Source organism: Protobothrops mucrosquamatus, unplaced genomic scaffold (assembly GCF_001527695.2).
Source record: "Protobothrops mucrosquamatus isolate PMUCROS unplaced genomic scaffold, P.Mucros_1.0 scaffold2047, whole genome shotgun sequence".
NCBI classification, from domain to species: domain Eukaryota; kingdom Metazoa; phylum Chordata; class Lepidosauria; order Squamata; family Viperidae; genus Protobothrops; species Protobothrops mucrosquamatus.
The window spans coordinates 78732-105678 of NW_015388154.1; the positions used below are offsets into that span (position 1 = coordinate 78732).

Consider the following 26947-nt stretch of genomic DNA (forward strand, 5'->3'; position numbering starts at 1 on the left):
CCTCTGGTAGTTCCCCTGTGCTCCAGGATCTCTGAAAAATATAGTTCAGTGGTTCAGAGATCACATTTGCTAGTTCCTTGAGAACCTTGGGGTGTAATCCATCTGGTCCTGGCGATTTGAACTCGTCTAGGCTGGACAGGTGCTCACTTACTATTTTCTTGCCTATCTTAACTTGTGTTTCTATTCTGTTTTTTATGGCCCTATTTTTGATAGGTTGGTCTGTTTTTTCCTTTTGTGTAAAGACAGATGCAAAAAACGAGTTAAATAGTTCCGCTTTCTCCCTGTTGCTTGTCACCTTCTTGCCATGCAGTCTGACTGACAAAATATCACTAAGAGAACCAAATTCTCTATAATCACCTGATGCATCTAAGTAGTTGTGATTGCTAATATGGCAATGTGCCTAGAGTGGCTTTGTGTTTTGGTGTCACACTGACCATTGTGCCCACTAGGCACATCGCCATATTAACAATCACAACTGCTAGTTGCATCAAGCTAGTTGCATCATAGAGGAAGGATATCACAACTGCCAGCTGCATCAGGTAATCATAGAGGAAGGATATCGTTAAGATGTTACAGTGTGGAAACCTGCAAGTCACTCAAGCACCATTCAAAGTTGCCCAAACTGCTGCAGGCCCGTAATATGGGGTTCCATGATGTATCCAGTGACAAGCAGACTGACCATCTTTCCCTACACTGCTTCTATGACAGCACAATAAATTTTGTCCCCAGAGCAACTATCCTAAAGGTTGTCTATATGTACTTTTCTAGAGATAGTGGATCTCTGTGAATGGATTCTTGTCCTTTTACCTCCCCAGCAGGAGTCTTTGTCCTATTTTTGAAGAATAAATTTGCAAGGGAGTGCTTCATCTTTGTAATGACTCTACCTAAATCACATAACTGGGTGCAACCAATGTTCTCTTCAGCTGATCTTGGATCTCGTACAATAATTATTCTCTGCCACTGTCACCACCATACTGGATCTTCATGGAGTGTACTGTGTGATCTAGATCAAGAAAGGGGATTATCACCTTCCAGATTAGTTTTAGCCATTTCGAATACTTGGTCATGCCATTCACACTCTGTAAGTCCTGATGGTCTTCGAGCTTTTCATGAAATCTTCAGTTAGTGATTATTTGCTTGGACAACATCTTGATCTACTCCAGGGTACCACAGAACTGTGTGTCAAATTCATCCTGCAGTGTCTCCAAAAGCATTGTCTGTACTCCAAGCTGGAAAGTGCACATTTGATCTTGCCAAGATAGAACTCCTGGGCTATTTCATTTTCACCTGAAGTCTGGGCATAGATCCTATCAAGGTTCAAGTAAACAGTAACAAAGCTCTCAAGTAACAAAGAAGATGTGCAGTGGTTCATAGATTTTTGAAAATTCCTGTTACAAGTTTATTTCTGCTCTCTCGCATATCATCATTTTCTTCTCTGGCTATTGGGAAATGAAGAGCCATTCCAATGAGGTATTCCAATAACCAGAGATGTTTGTATCCATACTTCTTCAGCACCCAGACCCCAGTATAAAGATAGTACAAAGCACTATCTTTATAGTGCCTGCCCCTAACATTGCTCTTGCAGGGCACAGCACCAGATCAATCACCTTTGCTCTGCTTCTTTTACTAAGGAAGGTTAGCTGCAGATGAAATCAGTGACAAGGTGCTTTCAAGGTTTGGAAGCAGCATCTAAAGGCACACAGTACGCAGTAATATATGACCCAACCACCAGAACCCGGAGTAACTATGCACAGCCTGGAAACTCAATCATTGCTAGGTTTGATGGTCTGTCTTATTCTCATGCTTTTATTTTGTGATCTGTGTGCCCCAGCCCACACAAACAGGAAGGTGCCTTGCCCAGACTCTCAAATGATGGAGCAGATGCCATTCACAGCCACAATCTTGCAGCTAGAAAACTTTGCAACCACCTTGGAGTCACGTCCCTGACAGCACTTATTTCAAACCTGCCGGGAAGAAATCATTTCACTCAGGCTCAGCTGTAGAACACCAGTGCAACCTGGACCAGTCCAAGATAACCTCTATTTAAGTCTGAGGATGGCTTCTTGCATTATCATGGTCACCTGTATTTGCCTTTGGTGGAATTACGAGAGGGAATGCTACACCTGGCACACAAAAAAGCTGTGACAGGACATTTTGGATTTATAAGACCCTAGGTCTAATCATCCAGGATTTTTGGTAGTTGTGTATCAAAGTTGAGGTGTAGGTGTAACCACCTGCCATTTTGTAGGTCTCCACTGTCAAGTAGGGTCACCTTTGAAAGTTGTTGAGATCTGGCTAAGGAAAAAAAAACCTTGCTTCTTTGAGGTTGCACAGAAAAATTGGCAGCATGATACTTTGGGCCATTTTTGTTCCTGGCACTCTCTCACAAGCATACCCTTCCACCCACATACCAGACCCACCCTGTCTTTCATAGCTCTCCCCCACCTCCAGCCCTGGTCTTCCTTGCCTATATGTGTACCCTCGTGCTCTGTTCTTTTATTCTGTTATTGTAGTCAATCTCAAAAGTATTTTTAGCAATCATCTGGAGTTGAGGTTTTTTTGGTCTTGTCTACTTAATGAAGCTTACATTCTGATTAAAAAATGAATGTTCCATTGCTAATTGCTCCCCATAATTGGGTTCTGTAAAGTAAAATAAAGTTCTAAGTATGGAACTGCAAAATGTTCTGTTTAGCTGTCCTTTCCATTTAGATTAGATTTTCTAATTTCTTCCTGCAGACTGTTTTTGATGTGCTGGAGGGAGAGGAGATGCGCCGAGCTCGTACAAGATCCAATCCCTATGAGATGATCCGTGGAGCCTTCTTCCTAAACAGGTCAGAGAATAGACAACGCATTGTGACATATTTAGTCAGTTAAGGGCAAACTCTTAACAGATGCCCGTCTTACACTTACAGAGCTGCAATGAAGATGGGAAACATAGATTATGTCTTCGACTACATGTTTACAAACCCAAAGGATTCTCGTGGGGTGAGAGTTTTCATTTATTTGTGTATCTCTGGTGCCTTCTCTGAATGGGAAAAGTGAGTAGGAAAATGCTTTGAGCTTTATTAAAATGGTAGTTGATTAAGCACCTCAGAAGCTAAGCAAATTTAACAGATTGATGCAACTATTTACTTGGGAGATTTGATTTAGTTGCGGTGATTGAATTTTTATCTTTTCTGTTTGTAGAAACCACTAATTAAAGAACGTGGTGCTGAACTGCTGTATTTTGCTGATGTATGTGCTGGCCCTGGTGGTTTCTCAGAATATGTCCTCTGGAGGAAGAAGTGGCATGCAAAAGGTTTTGGGATGACCTTAAAAGGACCAAATGATTTCAAATTGGAGGATTTCCATGCTGCATCTAGTGAGCTTTTTGAACCTTACTATGGTAAGCACACAAAATTGTTTTCATTTAAAAACAACAACATCCTCAATGGATGCATGGTTTTCTGCAAGAACATTAATTATCTAAGAATAGGAAAAACTGGCAGTATTGGGATAAGAAAAATGGCTTTCCTTTTATTAACCAACATTCTAAAATATTTTCTGTTGAAACGTGGGTAATTGTTTTTTAAAACAGGAGGTTTTTAAAAATGATTCTTTGGTAAGTACGGTATTAATAAATGTGATTCAAAATCAAAATCCTTGTTTTCCCACTTAGGTGAAGGGGGTGTTGAGGGAGATGGCGACATCACCCGTCCTGAGAACATTTCTGCCTTTCAGCAGTTTGTGCTGGACAATACAGATCAGAAGGGGGTGCATTTCTTAATGGCTGACGGGGTACGTTTTTTTCTCCTTTTCTTTTATCCTGCGGGCATTAACTGCAGCTTACCTTTCATAGCATTCTGTGACATGCAGCCAAATTAGGCAAATAACCATAATGTTAGCTTTCCTTTGAAACTATATCCTGTGTCATTCTGTTTTATCCTGGAACTGGATTAATGAACTGTGTTGAAATGAAAAATGTAAATATGCATATATTCACTGAACGTCACCAAATTACGTTACAGATGTTCTTGAGAAACTTAAGTTTTGATGTAACTATATTGCTGGTCTTGTTGAGCGTAGATAGATACTGAGCCTCAATTTGCAGTTAATAAAACATATTTTTATGTCCTAAGTGAAGCAAAACACTTTGGGTGAGAGTTTTTTGGTCAAGACAAGTACATTTTGTGAAAGGTCTGAGATATAGTTGACAAATTTTATCTAGCTGCAATAGTTATAAAATACCTTGAATTGAACTTGATTCCTGGTATTATATGGATTTAACTATGCATAGTCAATATATCTTAGAGGAATATGCCTATATTTAATAACATAGCAAACTCTGGAGTCAAGAGCCTGTGAAACTCAATTAAAGTCAATTATCATCTCCCCATTAATGTCCAAGTTCCAAAAGACTCTCTGGAGGTAATATGAATCTGAACTCCACCTTTTTCCTTTCAATATATATGCCTCAAGTGTACAAGACCTGAGTGCTGCTGTCCTCTGTCAGAGTAACCTTGGTCATTGAACTGGATATTATTGAAAACTGATAGTGTATTACAACAGACTAGCAGTGGTTCATTAAAAATGACTATAAAATAACCCCCATCTACTCCCAGAATGTCCAGTGAGTACTGCCAATAGGATTATACAGAAAAATGAGGTGAAAGGGAAGACATGATCCTTTAGACAGATGATGCCCATCAGCTTATAACCAGAGAGAAGATACTTCACTACTGCTTTTATTTTCTGTTCTCTCCCTCGATCCCAAATCTACATATCTCAGTTGTAATTTGGTGCTAAAATAAACAAGTGAAAGGAGCAGAAAGGCGACAAGCATATTCTACTGTGGCTGGTGTTGGGAGATGAGAAAGTGGCAGAAATGTTTTGCTCAGTCGGCCAAGGTGCAACAGGGCACTCCCGAGAAGAAAAGATTAGTTCTGATAGTGGATTGGTTGGAAGATAGCGCTAAAAAAACCTGAAGAGCCATTATTGTTTAATTATATAGATGGTGATATTAAACAATTATGTATTTAACTTTGTGTGTTTCAGGGCTTCTCAGTAGAAGGGCAGGAAAACATCCAAGAGATCTTAAGCAAGCAGCTGACTCTTTGTCAGTTCCTCACAGGACTCTCTGTTATACGGACAGGTGCTGTCCCATTTTGGCTTACCTCTATATTTTATCCTCCTCTGTGATTTTGGTGGTAGATATTCTCCAGTCTGTTTTGTCTTTCTCTATTTATGAAGCATTTCCCTTGAAAATATTTGTGGAAACTTTGGACTGTAAGTGACAAAGGTTCTCCAGTTTGGGCTGTTTTTGTTTTTGTTTTATTTTTTTTTGTCATTGTGAATTGCTGTTTCTAAAATGTATTTAGATATATGTAGATTTTCTGGTAGCAGGATAATAGAGGCCTTTATAGTAATAGTGTTAAATGGATGTATTGTGATATGTCCATAAGTACTTATGCCATTGCAACCTGGACAAATTGTAGCTTCTGAATGTGTTAAAGAGTAGCCCCATGTAGAGTGCATTGCAGTAATCCAAATGAGAGCTGAACAAGATATGCCTGAACCAGGGTGGCATGAAACAAAAAAAGGACACAATTGGCATAAGGTGGATTTGTGCAATGGCCATGACTACCACCAGCTCATCGAGATCTTCACAATTTAATTTTTCAAGATGTCTGTGGGTAAGGTTTTACTGCTATGATAAATTATGTAGCAGATGGCTATCTAATAAAGCCTGGGGCAGAATGAGAAAACATACCCTCAGTTCTTCGATGAGTACAAACTCATTAGGGAGCTACAGCCAGAGCATTCTGTCTTGGTTTCATTTAGGTTTCAGAAATATAAACTCAATTTCTTGATGGAAAGACGGAATATAAAATAGTATGTGTTTTTCTCTTTTCATTGTTTTTTTTTTCTCTCCAGGAGGGCACTTTCTCTGCAAAACCTTTGACTTATTCACACCATTCAGTGTTGGCCTTGTGTATTTGCTGTATTGCTGTTTTGAACGTCTATCAATTTTCAAACCTCTGACAAGCCGTCCTGCAAATTCAGAAAGGTGAGATGTGAGAACTGTGAAGGCAATCTTTTTGAATGAGGAAGCAGTGATAAAAGATTTGATGCAGTTGTAATCTTGACACATGCTTTATGACTGGTTTTGGCTGTGAATTTTCCATTCTTGGAATCGGAGAAAGAGAAGGAACTATGCAAAGTAGTTGAGGGGAAGACAAGGGGCACTGGGTAAGAATATTTTTTTTATTTGCCACCAAACTTTTTTAACATGATATATATTAGCACTCATATAGGAAATGTTTGAATCAGCTATGATAGCTTAATATTTGGTGGCATATTAAAGTATGAATGGGACAAAATTACCACAATCTACAATTGATCAGAGCCCACTGTTAGTTCATGCAGTTTTTTTTCCCTGTCAGTTGCAGATAGTTTGGAAAAATAGCAAGGTCAGAGAAAGCATTAGATGATTCTGTATCCATTGTCCTTCAAACACTCTAGACTACAGGAAATACTGTACCTTTCTAATAGCATGATCTATGTTTCTTCCGAAGCATATATGCATGAGTTTACCTTATAATCTAGCAAAAAAGTATTAATCATTGTGTAAAAAACTCAAGCCCACAAAAAACAAGGAAAAAAAGTATTTTGTGCCTCTACAGGTATGTAATATGCCGTGGCTTAAAAGCTGGAATTGAAGAAGTGAGAGACTATCTTTTCACAGTGAACATCAAAATCAACCAGCTACGCAACTCTGAACAAGATGTTAATCTTGTTGTTCCTTTGGAAGTAATCAGAGGCGATCATGATTTCTATGATTATATGATCCACTCAAATAAAAGGTGGGTTAATACATTGAGAGAGAAAAAAACTATCTGCAGGAAAAAAATAAAGGATTTGTCTTTGCATAGTGGCACTCTTTTTGCTAGTGATTTTATCAAGTATTTTTACTATCTGAAAATTATCAGTTACTTCACTGAATATCTTTTTAAATTTAATAGTTTAACATAACAACATACTTTATAAGATACTTTTTTGTTTTTTCATCCATGTGTTGTTAAAATACTGAAATGCAGAGAGGAGAAAAGCAAATAATAAAATGCAAAGAAAGTTAAAAAAGAAATATGATATGAAGAAGACTCTATGTCTGAATTTCAAAACACAGTGAAAAAAAGATAAACACTTTTTAATTATTCTCCCATCCCCTTCTATTTGTATCCCTAATCGCTGGCCACAGATTAGATAGTAGCACTTTACACCAAGCATTAGTAAATGTTGTTAGTTTCTATTGGAGCCCTGAAAAACATGTTCCAGGTATCCAGATCTGTCTTGCTTTGTGATATATTGTATATAAGGGAGTCACTCCTGCTTGAATTAGTTAAACTTCTATTGTGCATATATATTCTCAATTTAGTCTTCCATTCTGATATCGTAGGCAAGATACCACTTTTCCAAGACTCATTATTTTTTTCTTAAGCTCAAGAAGCCTAAATCATTGTGTATGTTTGGCAAAAGGCAAGTTGTGAAATAGAATATTATATCCGATTCCTTACTGAGGCTAGGCTACCCCAAGTTTTTGGGAGGCTGATTGTGTCCCCTGTGCACACTTGAAAATGATTTGAAAGAAATGCTTCAAACACCCCTCTGTGCTCTGTACTCATGAGAGTAGACCCTTTGTTTTTCTAGTCTTCTGTGTTAAAGTCGCCAAGTCTTCTTTCCTGCTTCTGTGACAGCCCAAAGAAAGGTTCGGTGTTAATAAATAACAGAGAGGTGCTATTATTTTGCTGCTTAAAGCATTGGTTTCGGATCTTTGGAGGTGTAGGTATCCCTGTTGTGCAATAATATTATAGATAAGAGATCCAGTAATCACTAGAAACCTGGCTAATATTAATTTTTGGTTTTCTTTTATTTCACCCAAGGAAAAATATCATGGGCAAAAAGTGTAAATGAAATGCTCCTCAATTTCTAACAGTATCAGTGTGGTGTGTTTTGTTATAATGTGGTATAAATGTAAATGTTTTATTTTTGTTCTGCCTCTTATTTTTTTATCCATATTTTGATTCATAAGACTTTCATTTAACAGGTTCTGAATGCTTTAGAATATACCTGTTTTCTCTTGCAGACTCTGTGCTGTTCAGATTAAAGCCCTGGCCAAAATTCATGCCTTTGTTCAAGACACGTAAGTAGATTTGATATTTTCAAAGTGTTCTACAAAACTATAGTTAAGGATTTTACTGGAAATTAATGTGCGGATTATTTGAGATGCATAGTTAGTCACATGAATATAATCTTCATTTGTAGCGGTAAGGTACAAATTTAGCCATAGTATGATTACAGTGGGACTGATATAAATTAGTAGGATTTTATTGTCTTTCAAGTCACTGGGCCCTACCTAGTGTGTTGTCACTAAATTTGTCCTATTGATTTTCCTTCAGTAGAAGCAGTGTTTTTTATGGCCCAAATCTGTAATATGGTAGGTTGGCTTTTTCTTATTTGAGCTACTATAGATTGAATTTTTTCAAAAGCAAGAATGCCATACTAATAGGGAAACAAGTTTATATGTGAGGCAGCATTGGGTTTCAAAAACTACAGGTAGTTCTCAAATTATGACCATAATGGAGTCTTCTCATCATGGTCGTAAGTCATGATGGTTGTAAAAAGTGGCTGTGTTCAGTCACGTAACCGTGGGGAGGTGGTGGTGGTGACTGTTGGAAGTTTGAATCTGAGTCATAAATAGCCCAAGGTAGGTCAGCTGTAACGTCAAATGGGTTGCTAAGCGACCAGTTGTAAGTTGAGGACACCTGCGCTCTTTTTTATGTATTATTTATTACTCATAAGGTCACCCAACTCGAGCAATGTGACTCAGTGACTAGATGAATGGATAGTAATAAGTTATCATTGAGTAGATGGGATAAAAAGAACCTGAAGTATCTTTTTGGTGGAAGATACAGACACTTACATATTCTTTTAGGACTTTGAATGAACCACGTCAGGCTGATATCCGAAAAGAATGCCTCCGACTTTGGGGGGTAAGTAAGACAAAGAAGCAAAATATTACACTCACTGTATTTTGTGGTTCTCAACTTTCTTAACATAAGAACTAGGCTTCTGAACTCCAAATAAGGACATCATATATTTTCTATCAGAAAGGATTATTTTGTCTTTAGAAGGTCAAGAGGCAGGCTCAGGATGACTCTTCGCAACCAGATGACGTCAGTTTTTATTAACATTGCAGGTTCAAATTGACCTAGTCTAGCATTATTTATGATTTGTTTAAACTAGTTATATTGTCAGCTTCATCCAGCTGACACAATCCTCCTTAATATGTCTGAAACACAGCTGGAAGTTACTATTTTACAGGTGAAATCTCATCCTTTTGCGAGTTATTCTTCTTTTACCCCTGTCACTGTAGAGAAGATTTGGGAAGTTAAAATTATAGCATTTCATCTCTGAAATGATCATCCTGCTTCTTCCTCAGATGGCAGCTTGTTCTGCTAGTCTCTGTGAGAGTAAGAGAGACCCAGTTCTGTATATAAAAAGCACAGAAGGTGGAGATTGCAATTTCTTGCTCCTGGAGCTCTGGATGGGTGGTCGGCACTCATTGTTGAGGAAGAAAAACTGCTGGCTGGCCCAGCTGACCAAAAGGATGAAGAAGAGAGCTGGAATATATATCCCTTCTTTTTTAGGAGAAAGGAAGCAAAAATAAAATTGCCATCTAACTTACCCCACGATTATAATCATAACAAATCTTTTGCCATCCTGAATGATGCAGTTATTATGGCAACAGTTTTGTCAGCTGATTTAAAAAAACCTTGTCATTGATCTATAAAAATGCAATTATAAGCAAGGAATCATAATACAGTGTTTTCTTAAAGTAAAAAAAATAAAGTAATTATCTTAAAGTAAAAAAATATCTTGACATTGTTATGATAGCTCCAAATTGAGATTGCTAGCTGAGAATGTGCAAGGATCTCTGAAACATTTTAGATTTGAAATATTTTCTATAGGGGTATTTTTTCCCCCAAATAAATATTCATTAAAATTAGAGTAAATAATGCAGCAGAATTAAATATAGTTTACTGCTAATAGTTGAAGGGAACTAATAGTTTCATTGCAGGATGGTTTCTCTACATGGATCTTGGATTTGGGGGATTTTTATGGCCGCATGTTTTATAGGCTAATAATGTATATTGCATGAAAGGTATTTTACTGATTTGAAGAGGAACTCTCATTCTCATTCACATTTAAATGAACTGCCTAATTCTTTTGGATAATTTGCAGGCATGGACAAAGGCCACACGGGTAGCTTATTATAACAGAGAATTCCCACTGTTCTTTGTGTGGGATTCATGAGGAAGGAGGATTGAGAAGATAAAAATATATGTGGAAAAAGAATTTGTTTTTGATTCAACAATAGCATCTAGGATAAAATTGTCTATTTTTTTTCTTTATAGTAAAATGCCTTGCTTTTTTCCCCCTTACATAATATAAAAGTCAGGGAAATGTAGGTAATTTATAATTTTAAACTAACCAACTAATCTTTCTAGATTCCAGACCAAGCTCGAATTGCTCCATCCTCTTCTGATCCCTTGACCAAATTCTATGAATTAACTCAGGTAAGATTTTCTCCCCCACTTTCTGTGTTGACATTTTCAGATGGCATTCATGCCCTGTATGGTGCCATCATAGAAAGCAAAGATTAAAAAAAAATAACCTGGCAAGACTTAATGTCAGCTGTTCTTTGTTTAACAGTAAAGCTACTGCTTGAAAGGCACCGTGGTCAGATGCAGTTGGTTGAACCTTTTCTAAAACTGTAGGAAAAGGGATATATAGAAGGAACAAGCTTAATGGAAGTTATTTTATGCTAAGATAGGCAGGCTGATACGCAATTATCGTGCTGATAGGTTCTGAATGTAGCACATTGTGTTATCTCAGTACATAAAGCATAGTGATGTATTTTAATGCCAGTCATAGATTTAGCCTTTTACTTTCCTCAACTTAGTCTTTTTCAGATACTCTCATTATGCTTGGTCAGCTTGCTCAGTAGACGTGATTGATGAAAGTTACAGATCAGATCTCTGGAGGTCACCATATTGAAATAAATCGTGGAATTATCTTTCTTTCTGTCTCTTTCAATTTTGCTTTAGGGTACTAACGTAGAGATCTTTAGTTATAAACCAACTCCTCTCAACTCAAAAACTTTGGACAAAATTCGACCAGTGCTGGATTACAGATGCATGGTATCGGGAAGTGAGCAAAAGTTCCTTCTGTCATTAGGGGTATGTGATAATTAAATATATTGGTTAATATCAGTTGGTGAAATAGTATATTTTAAGTAAGATGGAATTTGTTTAGATTTTATATTTTTTTCTTTCTGGTTGTCACCAGGAGTCAGCACTGACTCAAAGACAGCCAAAACGAACAAAAAGTTACCAAGATGATAGTTTGACCAGTGGATTCTCCTTGTCATTGTGGAGATAAATGAAAACTTTGTTTCATAATTTGATGAAATACATCTGCTCATTTCATCAACATTTGGTTGCAATAATTAATATTTCTTATGTGAAATTGGGGGGAATAGTTAGAGAGGTTTGTTAAGTAAACTGAAAACTGTTTATCCTCTTTCCTAATAACATCTGTTTCATATCCTTTTTAAAACATTTTCCTAGTTTGGATGCACATTTCTCTCACCTGTTATACTACAAACTGTTTGAGAGCATGTGGTTACTTCAGCAGACTGCTTCTGTCTCTAATCTGTCTGCCTCCTTTTTTGCTTATATGCAGAAGTCTCAGATATACACGTGGCTCGGTCGCCAATCAGATCGCTGGACCAAACTGGAGTTGAAGATAGAACTGCCACGGGATACACTTCTTTCTGTGGAAATTGTTCCTGAGCTGAAAGGAGAGGTCGATGACCTTCAGAATTTTTTTTCTTTTGAGAATGTTTTTGGCTTGTTTCCTTCCCGGAATAGTGTGATGGATGAAAAGATAGAGGAGAGAGAGCAAAGGCATAGTCCCTATCCAATCTTTCTGCTGGCCCCATTTATAACCACTGTGCAGCTCTCAGTAAAGTGTCCCTCAGGAGATCTAGCCTTGATGGAAAAAAAGATCCCTTATGTTTGGCTAGGAATTTCTCAACCTCAGCAGCTTTAGGATGCAAAGACTGCAATTCCAGCGTGCGAGCGGGGAACTAAAGGAGCTGAAATCCACGTATGTAAAAGTTGCTGAGGTTGAGAAACATTGGCTGAAAGCAGACTAACTATGGCCACAGTAGCAAAAAATGACAGTATTTCTGCTATTTTGATGTAGGAAAAACATCAAAAACATAAAAGCCTAAAGCCTAGTATAATCCCTAAAATAAGCATCACATAGTTGAAAAGCAGAAGGTGTCTCGGAGAAAAACTCCATAATGTTTCTTACCCCTGGGCCAAACAGGTTAGGTGGTTGAAGTGTTGACTCAGTGGCTGGAGGCTGAAAAGATTCAGATTGCATATTTTTAAGACAGAGTGGTTTTTCATTTCCAGGCATGGTAATTCCAGAGAAATAACTTCATTGACTCTTAAGCTTGTCTGTAAATCCAAAGCCACGCCATAAAATAAAACATCAATAAAAAGGAAAAAAAAAGAAAGACTATATATATAAAAGCCAGTCAGAAGATAAAATTACTTTCAACCTCAAGGTTCATAGAAGGTAGTGGGGAGAAATTGATAGGGGCATCTTTTGATTAAAAATTCCGCTATTTAATCTTACTGAAATAAACAATGAGATTGAATGCAAGTAGACCTCACTTAGCAACTGGCTCATACAGCAACTATTCGCAGTTGTGATAGTGATGAAAAATAACTTTATGACCAGTCCTTGCATTTATGACTTTTGCAGGTCTGTAAAGGGAAAAAAAACCTGAAGTAAGATTAAGCATCGTTACGGTTTCACGTAATGACTGAATTTCTGACCCTAACTTACTGCATTCTATTCTGAGTATCTTCCAGTTGAACTAAAGTCTCTCCATCACTCTGCCTGAAAATCTGCATATTGGTCCAAACTGAAAAACACCACCTACAGTTGCTTGAAAAAATGAGATGGGCGGCATATAAATTTAGTAAACTGTGGTCACTCATGAGGACTACTGCTATATGCAGACATGCCCATTTTTTTTTTTTGCAAAGAGTAGCACTCTGAGATGTTCCTAATTCCCTTTCTAGGGCAAAGCCCAGCGAAAAATCAATGCCATTCACATCCTGGATGCTTTGGTGCTGAATGGCAGTGATGTTAGAGAACAGCATTTCAATCAGCGGTAAGTAAAGTTAGTCTACTTAATATATTTGTGGGATAGTGGGGCTCCTTTTAACTTTTCAGCTGCACTGTTCAAGACAATTCTTCAGATCAATATTAGAAGCAAACCTTAGTGTTTTCTTTTTGTCCATTTTATCAAAGGAGACATGCCTGTAGGAAAGAAGACTAGGTAACAACTAATCACCTTTCTTCAAAAAGAGGCTTGAATTATTAAATCCAATCATTTTTTTATGTTTGTTTTGGGAATATCTGCCCAGCAGATACTGCAGAAAATTCTCATATAAGTTCTACTAATTGTTGTTTCCAATACTGTAACCATGTATAAATCTCTCTTTTTGATTGCAGAATTCAGCTGGCAGAAAAGTTTGTGAAAGCTGTCTCTAAACCTAGCCGCCCAGATATGAGCCCCATCAGGTGAACAAGTCCTTTTGGATTTTTCTTGGCTTTGAGGGTATGAGGATGAAGTATAATGAATAGAATTTTGACATGCTCTATTACCACTGGACAATGACAAAGGGTACAGGTGGGGTTGGCCTTCTGAGAAGGCTTTTTCAGTTCACTTTGGGAGGACTTTCTCACATTGGAAATAAACTTTTTACTCCTGGAAGAAAAAGCATATTTGGTGTAGAGGTTAAAACATCAGGCTAGAAACTGGGTGAGTTTTAGTCCCACCTTAGGCACAAAGTCAGCTGTGTGACCTTGGGTCAGTCTCTCTCTCTCAGCCCCAGGAAGCAGGCAGTGGCAAACTACTTCTGAAAAATCTTTGCCAAGGACACTACAGGGATGCGTCAAGGCACTTGCAGCAGTCCACACTGACTCCAAGGCATCTCCCCCAAAAGCAAGCCCGTTTATGATTTTTATTTAGCATATATTGTATAACTCTAGAACAGACTTTCAAAAAGCCAGCTTTAATTTTCTCTACACGAATAATTCTGCATTTTTCTGATTTAGCAACAATTTATGGCAAGGTTAACTTTGTTTCATGCTCAGCAGAATTGTTTGACTTTGCTATTTGGAATTACCAAATGGATGGGTGTTGTGGCAGTCCAGCCATGTATAGATTCAATTCTATAATGATCTTGAGAGTGAAACAATATTTAAAAACTATATGCAGTTACTCTTTGTGGTATACTATGTATTGTTTTTTAGTCTTTTTCAATCTTTTCTCTTGAATCACGAAGGCCACAGTTTCTCATTTTCTGTGGGCAAGGTATTGAAAATACTCAGCAAACGTTCCATAGCTTCTTCCCAACTCTGTCTAGAAGGGGCTTATAGGAAGTCTAGATACAGTTATTGATTGGAGCCTACATATCCATCTTACTGATTTTTTCCCACAGAGTGAAGGAAGTGTACAGGCTAGAGGATATGGAAAAAATCTTTCTCAGGTAAGTTCTCCGATTTTTTTAAAAAAAATAGTTTAATTTGCAGATTGAAAACTCAGAATTTTGCTACTGTTTGGGAAAGCAGTATTATTAAGTTCTGATTGATCAGCCTGTAGAAAAAAGAAAATGGATAGAATGTATATTGGAAGGAAAATCGCTTATTCCTTGTTGCCAAATCAATAGGGTTAAAAAAAACCAACCGCAGTTTGATATGATGATATCACTTTTGCCTAAAACAAGAGTGGGATAGATGCTTACCTATTGAAAAAATGCTTGTTTTTTTAAAACATCAGTGTAACTTGTATGCAGTCATAATTAGGGCTAAAAATATTTCATCAACTTCCTCATCACTTTGCGTCTTGTAAGCTATGAATTTCCTTTATGGCAGAGAAGAATTTGACCTTAGCTCCCCTCACAGTTTTTATGCTTATTATACTTTATAATATTCTGAGTCCCTCAATACCTCATTCAAAGCCTTTGCAGGCATTTCGCCAACATCCAATGAATGTAACGGCCTCAAGGTTCTACCAACCTCTGGAAATGGATGAGAAAGTTATTTTCTCAAACTTCACATTTCAAATTATTTCTATTGGCTCTGCAGTTTTTGAGGCTTCAGAATACCCAGCCAGCAGCCATGTTTATCACAGGGTTTCATGTTGAAGTTGGAAGGTGCACCATAATGTTAGGGACAGGACTCCAATAGTAATAACAATAGCACTTAGACTTACATACCGCTTCATAACAATGCTTTACAGCCCTCTCTAAGCAGTTTACAGAGTCAGCATATTGCCCCCAACAATCTGGATCTTCATTTTACCGATCTCGGAAGGGTGGAAGCCTGAGTCAACCTTGAGTTGGTCAGAATCGAACTGCTGAACTGCTGGCAGCCGGCAGTCAGCAGAAGTAACCTGCAGTATTGCACTCTAACTACTGTGCCACCACGGCTCTTAATTCTTGGAGGACAGTAGAATTCTACAGTTTTAAAAAACCGGGTACCAAGCTTCATCCAAAAATTGTGATCTAAACATCTTATAATTTCTTCATCTTTACAGCATCTGTCTGAGATAAATCACTATTTCTGATAGAGAGCTAAGGTGTTGTATTGATTTGGCCAACATTGAATTTGTATTGAACAGGAATTTAAACTAGATCTCTTTGTTCAAGTCCTCTTTACCTGCTAGCAATTCATATTGACTCTCAGAGCTTCTATGATTGTTTCTCATTCTTATTCTTTCTCTCTCTCTCTCTTCATATGTTTGGTAACTTAGGTTAGAGATGAAGGTTATCAAGAGTTCAGGTGGAATTCCACGGCTATCCTACACCGGTCGTGATGACAGGCATTTTGTACCTTTTGGATTGTACATCGTTCGGACTGTCAGCGGTAAATCAATTTCTAGTCATATCTGATATAATAGTTAAGCCTAAGGCCTGGAATGTAAGTACTATAGTTGGGTCAATGTCACTTTTGTGTGTGTGTGGGGGGGGGAGGATGTTGAGAAAATTAAGTAATTTTATTATTTTTGCTTTGTAGAATGAGAAAAAACAAACACAGATATTTTTCCCTTCTTGATTTGTTACCCTCTTGTTATGTTTTAATCTCTTCTTCCTAGCTGAGGTGGTAGAAAATGCATAGAAAATGTTAGGGGCCAAAGGAGAGCTTGTTGGATTCTTCTGTTTGTTTTCTTGAAAAGAACTTTAAAATGCTGAAAGAAGATTGTTGTAATTAGCTTCTTTATATGCTATTTGTGTTCCTTACCAGCCATCATTAATAACTAGCACAAAACCACCTCACAACCTTTTTAGTTCAAAGCAGGGTTACTTATGAATTTAAAAAATACAGTACACTTAATTCTTGAAGTATTTGGAAGTATAAGATGTTCCTTCCAGCACATTTTAATTATATTTTGAGTCATTCCAATGATTTTATCTTAAGTCTCTTTTAACAATATTTATTTGATTTATAAGGCCACCAATTTACTGAGCTACTCCGGTCAACTTACAGTGGGTAGTTACTATATATGAAAAAAAATTGAATGCTAACTAATCAACTGGCAATACCTGGCGAAGATTCAAGGCATGTCTGCTGGGTTGTGCTAGATAAGTTTGTTTCGTATAAGGGACCCAAAGTATGCTCATTCTATTCGATCTGTTGGGAGTGGCAGAGATAACTGGAGATGGGCAATCTTGTAGATAACCTGATCCTGTGTTATGAAAGGTATTACGGACAATAATCAGCATCTTGGAAGTTTATGGAAAGTCAGCGCAGCTCACAAAGTAGTGGTATTATATGAGCATACCAAACTTATAACTACTTATATTGCTGCACTGGACCAATTGTTCTAGGTGGCTTTCAAGGGCAACCCCATGTAGAGTGCATTGTAATAGTCCAAATGGAAGGTGACCAAAGTATGAGTAATTGTGATTAGAAACTCCTGATCCATGAATGGATACAAGAGAGTGCTTCAGTGGTAAAGCAGTTCTATCTGCATGCAAGCAATTCTACCCAGGACTAAAAACAAGGAGTTCTTGGGGTCAGGGGGCCTGAAACTTACAGCCAATCTTGCTATGGTTGAACTGAAATCTTTTTGTCCACCATCCTCTCTGTGAATAGATTTTATTTTATTTTTTGAAATAGTAATCATTGTGAAATATACAAGTTACACATTTGAGAAAGGAAGCCAGCAGAGAAGATCGCAGATGGCAATCACATGATTGCGGGGCGCTTGGCGTCTGGTTGTAAGAGTGAATAAGTTACCAAACAACCAGACTAGGATCACGTTGGGGTGTGGACAACGGGGCAGCGTGACATTTTACAATAGCCTTTCCTAGACTGTCGTAATTTTAAACAGTTGTTAAATGACTTGTCATAAGTTGAGGACTACCTGCAGTTCAACAGAATTCTTTGTTAGCATAAACATTGCATCCTCGTTGGTCCTGTGCATGGATAGTTCCTACAGATTTCCTCTATGTGATTATTGTGTGGTTGCTGTTCCATGGAAATTACCTGTTTGTCTATTTTGATGTTCTTATACTGCATTAGCCAAACAATCATTTATATGTTAAGTCTTTTGCTGAGAATGGTACAAAGGAACAATACAATTAGAAATTTTAGTGTGTCTCTTTCTCTCTTGTTTTTGATTTAATCTTCTTGGTTTTCTTCAAAGAGCCCTGGACAATGGCACGCAGCAAAACCTCTAACAGAAAGTTTTTCTACAATAAGGCAACACAGCATGCCACGTACGAACTGCCTCCAGAGTCTGTAGCACCATTTCAGTGAGTATTGAATTTGCAAATAGTAGCAATTCATCCAAGAAGGGGAAGCTAGATACAGTGTCACATTAGAACTTTTTATTTATTTATTTTCCCTTCTGTTCTGTAATGTTTGTACTAATTTCTAAAAACAATGAAAGCAAATAAAAACCCCATTAGACAATTCTGAACCAATATGCTTTCCAAGGCATTGTATTCCTTATCGACCAAATTTGTTTTGTCTGATAAGTCCTGGTGAGATATTTTAGATTCCGGCACAGATGCCTACTTGGATCCTGCTTCTTGTCAGCTTTCATCCTTTTATGACAGGAAAAAAAGGTGAAACAGAATTCACATGGGGATTGGGGTAATTTATTTCTCACAAAAATTGCACATTAAATGTAATTTAGATTAATTTATATAAGAAGAGTTTTCTTAGGCACCTTATAGTCATAACGTTTCTTTAGCTTCTTCAAAGAATGATGAGTCTTAGGTTCTTATTGAAATTGGCAAAACTTTACAAGGTAGAAATATTAGCATTTAAAGAATGGGAAACCAGAAATTGATTTCCAAGTGTAGGAATAGTCCAAGAGAAGACAGTTGTATCAGCACTTCTGGCAGTGGTTGGGAATTCTGGATGCTTATAATATCTTTAAATAGCAAATAAAAATATTTACGTTATATAAGCCAAAAGTAGAGACATGCATTATTAATTCATTATTCCAAGCAGAAACGTTGGTTTCTGTGCTGGGTCCTGCAACTAACCTGCTGGTCAAAGAGAGTGAGTTGTGAATTTGAAGTCCTCAGACTTTAAGGGAGAAGTAAGAAGACAGTTCATTATTGTTCATTTCTAATTTCTTAAATCAGCTGTAGCAAATTTCTTTAGTTTACAAGTCCAGATGCTAGTTTGTTACATATTTTACCACCTATTGCATTTGCTATTTGTGTTTGCATCAACTGTTTTTAGTTAAACTCTTTATATCATTTATAAATAAACTCCCATTTATATTTTGTTTATCATTTATAATGGGCTTACATTATATTTTAATTCATAGCTCTTTCCTTACTTCTTTCCTATGCTTTTACAATAATTCTTCCTATCAAAGAACCATTTTGGATGTCTGAGCTTTTTTTGTAGTTGTAAATGACTTTCTGCATCTGATGACACATTAAAGATATTTTGCAGACAACATTATGAAGTACAGATTGTTTTACAGCTTGCGCATAAATAAATTCTACAGATTGTCTTGTTCAGTGTTATATTTTGGAAATGGATACGGGATGTCTCTTCCCTGCTTGATTAAGCTTAATTCATCATTTCATTGGGAGAAACGTTTTTTAGAAAAATCTCTTCCTCTGATCAGTACTTGAGAGGACACAATTCTATCAAAGATGTGAACATTCCAACAACCAATCTCATCCTTTATGATCTTAAATTTGTGGAGTTTCTGTAGCCTTCAGTCAGCTGTGATCATTTTCCTTCACAATCTTTCTGTTTTGTATTTTTGGAAAAACTTGTTTTGATTTACTTGCCTGAGGTTCTTTTGGGATGACAGTCTTTGATCTTGTGGACTTCCTTTAAATTTCCAACTGCTTTCTGTAAGAAGTGTGCTCAACCATTCACTTTCCTCTGCCAAGCATTTGTGTCATAAAGGAAGGCTAAATTTTTGAATTTTTCCTATCAGCTAGAGATGTACAAATTTATTTCTCAGAGATGCTTCTCTCATTCATAGCTTTTTGATGAAACTTTCTCTGTTTCTCTGTATTATCTTTCTTCCATTTTCTCACTCTGTAACTTTGGGCTTCTCCCTGAATCTCTCATGTGAATTTCTGTAAGAACTTAAGAAGAACTTTTTTTCTCAATTTTCTCAAAATAGTTTAAACAATTTTACTAGCGCTTAATTTGTAATTTTTCTCATCTCTTTCCAACCAATCTTTGTCATTCTGCCCACTTTCGTATGCCATGCCAGGAGCAAGAAATCTTTTAGTTGATATTTACACTTTTGATATTTTGAGAACATAGTAACAACAACAACAACAACAACAATAAAGTTGGAAGATCCTTGGAGATCCTCTAGTCCAACCCCCCCTGCTCAGGCAGGAAATCCTATATCATTTCAGACAAATGGCTGTCCAGTCTCTTCTTAAAAACTTCCAGTGTTGGAGCATTCACAACTTCTGGAGGCAGGTTGTTCCACTAGTTAATTATTCTAACTGTCAGGAAGTTTCTCCTTAGTTCTAGGTTGCTTCTCTCTCTGGTTAATTTCCATCCATTGCTTCTTGTCTTGCCTTCAGGTGCTTTGGAGAATAGCTCGACTCCCTCTTCTTTGTGGCAGCTCCTGAGATATTGGAACACTGCTGTCATGTCCCTCTCTTCATTAAAGTAGACATACTCAATTCCAGCAACCGTTCTTTATAAGTTTTAGCCTTCAGTCCCCTAATCATCTTTGTTGCTCTTCTCTGTACTCTTTCTAGAGACTCAACATCTTTTTTACATCGTAGTGACCAAAACTGGATGCAGTATTTCAAGTGTGGCCTTACCAAGGAATTGTAAAGTGGTGTTAACACTTCACGTGGTGAAGGCACACTTCTAAAATTGCTATTATTTGGAGTGGGAGTGGAGATAGGTTGCTATCATGATTATGGATATTCACAAAACTTTCACTTATTTACCATCTTGTTTCCTGCTATCACTTCTAGGTTTTCATCATGCTTTTTGTTATGTAGAAATTGTGCTTTCAAACGGAACAGTGAGATGCAGCTGCCCCCCTTTTTATTTACAGATTCAGATGCACTTTTTTCAAGAAACATGATAAATATTAATGCTTATCTTTGCAGTATTGCAGCTTCCCATTTTTTAAATTAAAAGAATATTGGAAAAAAAAAACATTTAAAGGAGTAACTGGATGGATGGAAGGGTAGCATAGTAAATATTTCATTTTTACTTTAGTTTCTCTTTTTAATGAAGATGAATATAGTTCTCGCATCCAAGACTGCCAAGATTTGTGAAATCCCTGATTTGTTTATAGCTTTCCTCCTCTTTTAGTGATGAATTTTGACAGATACTGTGAATCCTTTGAGCCTCTTTTCTTTGCTCTCTAAGTACAGTAAATAATGTTTTGTACAAACTTTCCTCTTTCTTTTATCATCACACTGAATACTTTTTCTGATAGTACTTCGCTAGGAAAAGGAAGCTTCTTCAGTCCTGGTATTTTTTGAATTATTCTGAGTGTGATTTTAGTAATGAATGCATTTCATTACCAATGTGAGCTTTAGTGTGTTTATAATTAGACACTGATATTTGTTCTTGATGCAATGTTTTGAATCCAATAATCAATCTCTTAAAATACTGTAAATAAATAGACTGTGAATATTAAATGCTAGTAATTGTTGGACCTGGCTGTTACATTTCTTGCTATGAGGTGCTTGGTTTTTATCAATTTGACAGCAGTCTCAAATCAAGAGAGAATTTGAGATCTGGAGTATTTATTCAGTAAGATGGTTTAAAATAAGGGACAGGTATGCATGCATGAGCACACACATAGTGAAGTATGTATCAAAGTTCTGCATTTACACAGTTTCTTTTATCTAGAAAATTGCTATAGTTCCTACTGCATTTATTTTGTCAGATCTTTCTATGTGAACCATTCTTATATATTCTTGTGAGTTTGCTTCATTTCCCTTGCCAGATACTTTAAAATTCTCAATTTCTATGTTTGGGCTATCATCCCATCCATCTATGTTCTGACTTGATATACAAATAAAACAGTTTCTGGTATTTTATCTTCTTTGTCTAGGTTAGGGTGCCTTTGTAGTAGCAGTCCTTCTGATTGCAGAATATTTGATCTAGGTGAAGTTAGACATTTAATTAAGGTGCTTGATGGAGTAAAGACAAAAATGTCTCCACATTTGATTAGATACTGACTGCTCTGAGTCGGCAAATCCAGCTTAAAATAGACATTTCCACTTTGCAGTTTCCCCTCCCTCCCCTGCTAACTGTGGACTTTCATGGGGAAATGTAAAGATAATGCCACAAAATAGATTATTGAATCGAGTCAATCTAATTGTGTGAAGCACTAGAAAGTAAGACTGTGGACCGCCTGAACATTTCCTTTGGAGATGCTGGAAAGGCCCTGCTGTAGGTAATGCAACCGTACATAGTTCCTAGCCATCCTTCTGATTGTTTCGTCTCCCTGCCCTTGGTTTTTAGAGTTGGTTGCTGCGTCCATAAAGGCTGACGAGGTGAGGGTTTCATAAGTTCCTCGGATTACTGTTTCCTTTATGTCAGAGTCTTACTCTCTGCCGTATATTTGTATGTATTCAGGGTTTTTTTTTAAAAAAGAATAAAAATAATATGAATAATCCATAATCTGTCTCTCCCATCTTTCTTTTCCTTTACTGTCATTAATCCATTATAGTTGCTTAGGAACAAGTTGATTAAGTTTAGGGATTGTCTTGGTCTTAATAACACCAATTTAGCAGACTAACCAAATGTCAGACTAAGAAATAATCTCATTTGTGAAGTTATACACAGAATTTCTACTCTTTTGATATTTTTCAGATTTAAAAATGGCTAGATATGAGGGGTCTTTGGTGCTCTCTGAGCTTGCTTGTTTTCTTGCAGACGTTTCATTACCCAAACTAGGCAATATCAGAGCACTGATGATGTTACTTAGTTTGGGTAATGAAACATCTGCAAGAAAACAAGCAAGCTCAGAGAGCATCAAAGACCCCTCATATCAACTCTGAGCTACAACTATTCTCCTTTATTAGTATGGCTAAATACCATTAAGCATATATAATTTGTTTCTTTTTGAAAATAAATGTACACCATGCCAAAGGCCCATAAAAAGAGCCTCAGTGTAATATGTTACTTACAAAGCACCGTTTTATTCTATTATTTAACTCTGCTATCATTTGCGTGATGTCCCCAGAGGTCTGTCATTATGTCCACCATGTTCTCAGGGGTGGATTGCTTTGCTATCCTTAAAGGGAAAAAATCCTCACGGTCTCACAGCTTTGTGTGCTCGCTGCTTCTCAGTGGACCTTCACTGCGCACATTTTTGTTCTAGGTGGACACCAACTTTTGGAGTTGGGAAAAGAAAAAGATGATCCAGTGATAACTGAATGTCATGCTTTAAAGGGGGATAGAATATGGAGTTAAACAATGGAGAGAGTGAACAAATTGGGGCATAGTGAAGAAAAGCGAGAATCATAAATGAATGATAAATGGCAGATATGTATGGGGAAGAGCCCTGGAGTATGGAGCACGTAATTATGAGCCTGCTAGCAGGAAAAAGTTTGCAAACATGGGATGAGTTGACTGGCAGAGGGAGAAATAAATTTGAATTGGCTAGTGTAAAAATAGAGTGCTGTTTGCAGAAGGAGCATTTCACCTTCTGAGAAATTGGCAGGCGTTCTTTTGGATCAGAACATCCGGTTTCAGATGAGCATCTTTATATTTCAGGCTAATCATTCTTAGCATTACCATTTGCTTATCGTGTGCTTACGGTAACAATAGTTGTGCAAGTGAGCCAACTCTCACAATACTCCTTAAATAATTATGCTTAGATTTTCCTCAAAAGATTTTGTCCATAGGCCCTGCAAGAGTGGGCCTCTCTGATTTGATACAGTCCATGATGCATTTGCCCTGGTACTTTTGAGCAATTAGAAATGTTCATGATTGGGGGTCTTTATACTTGCAATCAGTGCCAGTGGTATATTTTACCTGTTAGATTAGGACCAGGGAGACCCAGAGTTACGAAGCTTTCAGTGGTGACTTCATGCCATTCATTATCTTTCAGCCCAATCTGTTCTTTATAGTTGTTGCTGGGGAAAATTGGATGATGGCTTATACCGCCCTGTCCTGTTGGAAAGAATGGATATTAATCTACCAATGCAATAAATGCACTGTATTCCATCGGTTGGGCCAAATATTTATACTGTTTTTTGTCTCTTTTTTTTTGCACGCAGCATTTGTTACTTTGGTCGCCTCTTCTGGGAATGGGATGATGGTATCAAAATGCACGACTCTCCGAAAAAAGAAGATTCAGAGAAACTATCGAAAGAAACTGTTCTATCTTTCATCAGACAACATTTTACCCAGTGATTACTCTCTCATCATATCGTAGGGTATGGGGAGTGACCCAGGCGTGGAATATTCAGCAGGGAGCCATGGAGAAAAACAGTTTTCAAAATGGTTCGATTGGATGATAAGGACTCAGTCCAAGAGAAATAGGAGAAAGCTTTGGATTGGAAACAGTGCAGTATATAAGTACCTGCTTCCTGGCCACATTAAGACTGGAGCAGTGCACGTTCTTCTGAATGGATCATCACTGGATCTTCTAGGGCTTCCCCCCCTCACCCGGACCTCTGAGCTCTACTAGTAGGCAACAAAAGAAGAGGATGCACTGAACACGTGGCATTTTGTAAAATGGGAGGCCAGACAGCTTTTGACAGAACTACTTAAAGGAGGACAGAAAAATGAATATACTTTTAGTAATCTTTCTTGTTGCTTTCTCTGTGAATTCACTGGGAAGCGTATTTGGTTTTTGTTACTTGGCTTGTGGATGCAGCCTAGAGATTTTGAGAGGTCAGGTCTGAGCAGGAAGGAACCAGACAGGTAAAGTTTTTGAATTAATAATTTAGGTACGCTTGCTGTCTACATAACGTGTGACTCTCATCAACGTTGGATTTTTATGCTTCTATGCAAGTAAATATATTATGCTTTTTTCACTCTCCACCTTCAAATATGCCAGTCCAAGTATTTTCTTCTCTGAATTCTATACCCAGTACTTTCCCTTCAGAAAGTAAAGGAGATTTTCAATTTAGAGAATTGCCTTTAGAGGAACTATATAGATTAGATATAAAAAGCTGCATACTTCTAAAGAGATCGTCTTCTTTTGGCCTGCAGAAATTTAAAACTGAATCTTTGCACACATTGGCAGGAAGATATTGACTTTGTAATTGAGTGAGCGGTGCCTGGGTTGTGTCTTAAATAAATGTGACTGTCCTGTAAGCAAAGGCATCAGCCAGGTCTCAGCTCCTAAAAAAAATGGTCAAAAACAGATTTGATGTGGGAAAGCAGAAGTTTCTATATAGAGTTTATCTCCATTGAAGTTGACTAGCACGGGAGAAATTTTAAATTCTACACGCTGTAGAAATGGGAAAAATATTTGAATTCAAGATGTTTTGAGATTGAAAGAATTGTTCTTAGTTTAGAATGATTGTTCTAACCTTATTGGAACTGTTCAAGTTTCAAAACAATTTTTCCTCAATGGAAAATGGGATATTTCAAACTCAGAACACTTTTAGAATGGTTGAAATCACTGTTTTGAACTCACAATATTTTGAATTCAGAATGTTTGCACACTGCCAGTAAATCTTAAATCGTAGCTAAAATAAATAGTTCTAGTTTTCAGAGCCACTTCAAGAATAGTATATGTTAATACTGCACTTTAGCAATAGCAGTTATGTAGTTTAATTGCCACCATCTCATGCCATCTTGTTTCTAGATTCCTTTATTGAAAAAATATCAGGAAGAATGGAAGTTTAAAGCTCCCCATTTCTCTCAAAGGCTGAAGTATACAAAAGCACTTAATATTGGAAAATCAGTTTTAGATTTGCTAAATCTCTTTGAGAATTCCAAAACAAAGATTTGGTTTTAGGATTCTTTTGGCAAGAATGGGCCATGTTTCAAAACAAAATTGCCTTCCTATACAATATGATTGTTGGCCTGAGCAGATTAAAAGGTAAAACAGCAAACTGAGTGTTTATTTGCAATGGGAAATAACGATTAAATAATTTCTGACGTCTGCAGTTCATAGTGTTGGTTTTAAAATAATTTGATGAGAGGCTTTGTCACTTTTTCCCTGACTATCATGATGCAACCAATTGGTTAAAGAGTCATTTTGCTTTACCTACAAAAGGTGTTATCATTTTTTCAAGTTATATTTCTAGTTAAGAAGCTCATCGCAGGTTAGAATATTTCAGAAGGAAGATTTCATTGCAAGATTGATTTTAGTCTGTTATTAAAGAGTGACTGGTAGATAAGGTTGTATATGGAGTCTCAGTGGTACACAAATTATCTGCCTTTACTTTATTCACTTTAGCTGTAACTAAAGGCCCTGGTTTGTGGCCTTCTAGGGAAACTATTTAAGGGATTTAAAAATCTTAAAAGTGTGTGTGCCTAGAAACCTTAAAACAAAATTTATACCAGTCCTGAAAAATGACTTCATATTGATTCAGAGCCCAAATGTCCAGAGTACAAAGAGAAAATTAGATTTGATCAGTGGATAGTTCAACTTGTTTTTGTTTGTTCTCCTACTGGTCTGTGAAGGGTTGAGGTGAGGGGAAGGAAATAAAAATGTCTCGCTGAAAGAAATGTTTAGTCTGTGTTCTCTGAACCCATGTATCAGTTGTGATAATTTCTTGTCCGTTCTTTGTCTGCATTGCTAATACAATCCTTATAATTTAGAAATGTGTTTTCTTTTTGGCTTAAACATTCCAAGCTCTTTGTAATAAATCCCTGGCTGAGGAAGAACAAGTTTTGGCAGCACTTGACTCTGGAGCTCCCTGAGTGACTTTAGGTCTGCCACTGTTTCAGCCTAACCTGCTTCATAGGGTGGAACTGGGGATAACATTAGGAAGAAAAGAAAAACTGTTTTCAAAGCTTAAATTTGGGGCAAAAAATATGTGTTTCCATTATAGAGCCAAAACCCCATCAGAAAACAGGCAGCTTCTGTGTAACCTCAACTAGACTGTATCCAATCTGTAGGAGTCAAATTTTAGGAAATGCAGTTGAAAGAAGACTGCATAGAAAATGGGCTCTTCTGGATAGAACTTTATTTTGTGAAATATGCCCTTTTTTATTTGCAATATATAAATACATCAACATATTTTTTCCTATCTAGCTTTATAATTTGTTAAGTGATTGCAGAAAAGAGACAGATGATCAGTGAAATTGGAACAATTATTTTTGTGGCCCTTGCGAGTATACAGTTGGGGTATATAGAGATTTGAAA

General features: G+C 37.1%; 1 protein-coding gene across 1 annotated transcript in view; it reads left to right on the forward strand.

Moving 5' to 3' along the window:
* The window catches only part of CMTR1 (cap methyltransferase 1), a 42846-nt gene extending 16438 nt beyond the window's left edge, over positions 1–26408 (forward strand). The window contains exons 7-24 of the mRNA XM_015823918.1: positions 2737–2831; positions 2913–2985; positions 3187–3385; positions 3659–3777; positions 5035–5131; positions 5914–6046; positions 6663–6842; positions 8123–8179; positions 8972–9029; positions 10548–10616; positions 11148–11279; positions 11785–11907; positions 13203–13294; positions 13639–13707; positions 14631–14678; positions 15944–16056; positions 17840–17948; positions 23898–26408. Of these exons, the coding sequence (XP_015679404.1) occupies positions 2737–2831; positions 2913–2985; positions 3187–3385; positions 3659–3777; positions 5035–5131; positions 5914–6046; positions 6663–6842; positions 8123–8179; positions 8972–9029; positions 10548–10616; positions 11148–11279; positions 11785–11907; positions 13203–13294; positions 13639–13707; positions 14631–14678; positions 15944–16056; positions 17840–17948; positions 23898–24033 (1902 nt within the window). The 3' untranslated portion in view covers positions 24034–26408. The remainder of the gene's footprint in view (positions 1–2736; positions 2832–2912; positions 2986–3186; positions 3386–3658; positions 3778–5034; positions 5132–5913; positions 6047–6662; positions 6843–8122; positions 8180–8971; positions 9030–10547; positions 10617–11147; positions 11280–11784; positions 11908–13202; positions 13295–13638; positions 13708–14630; positions 14679–15943; positions 16057–17839; positions 17949–23897) is intronic.
* Positions 26409–26947: the final 539 nt, after the last annotated feature.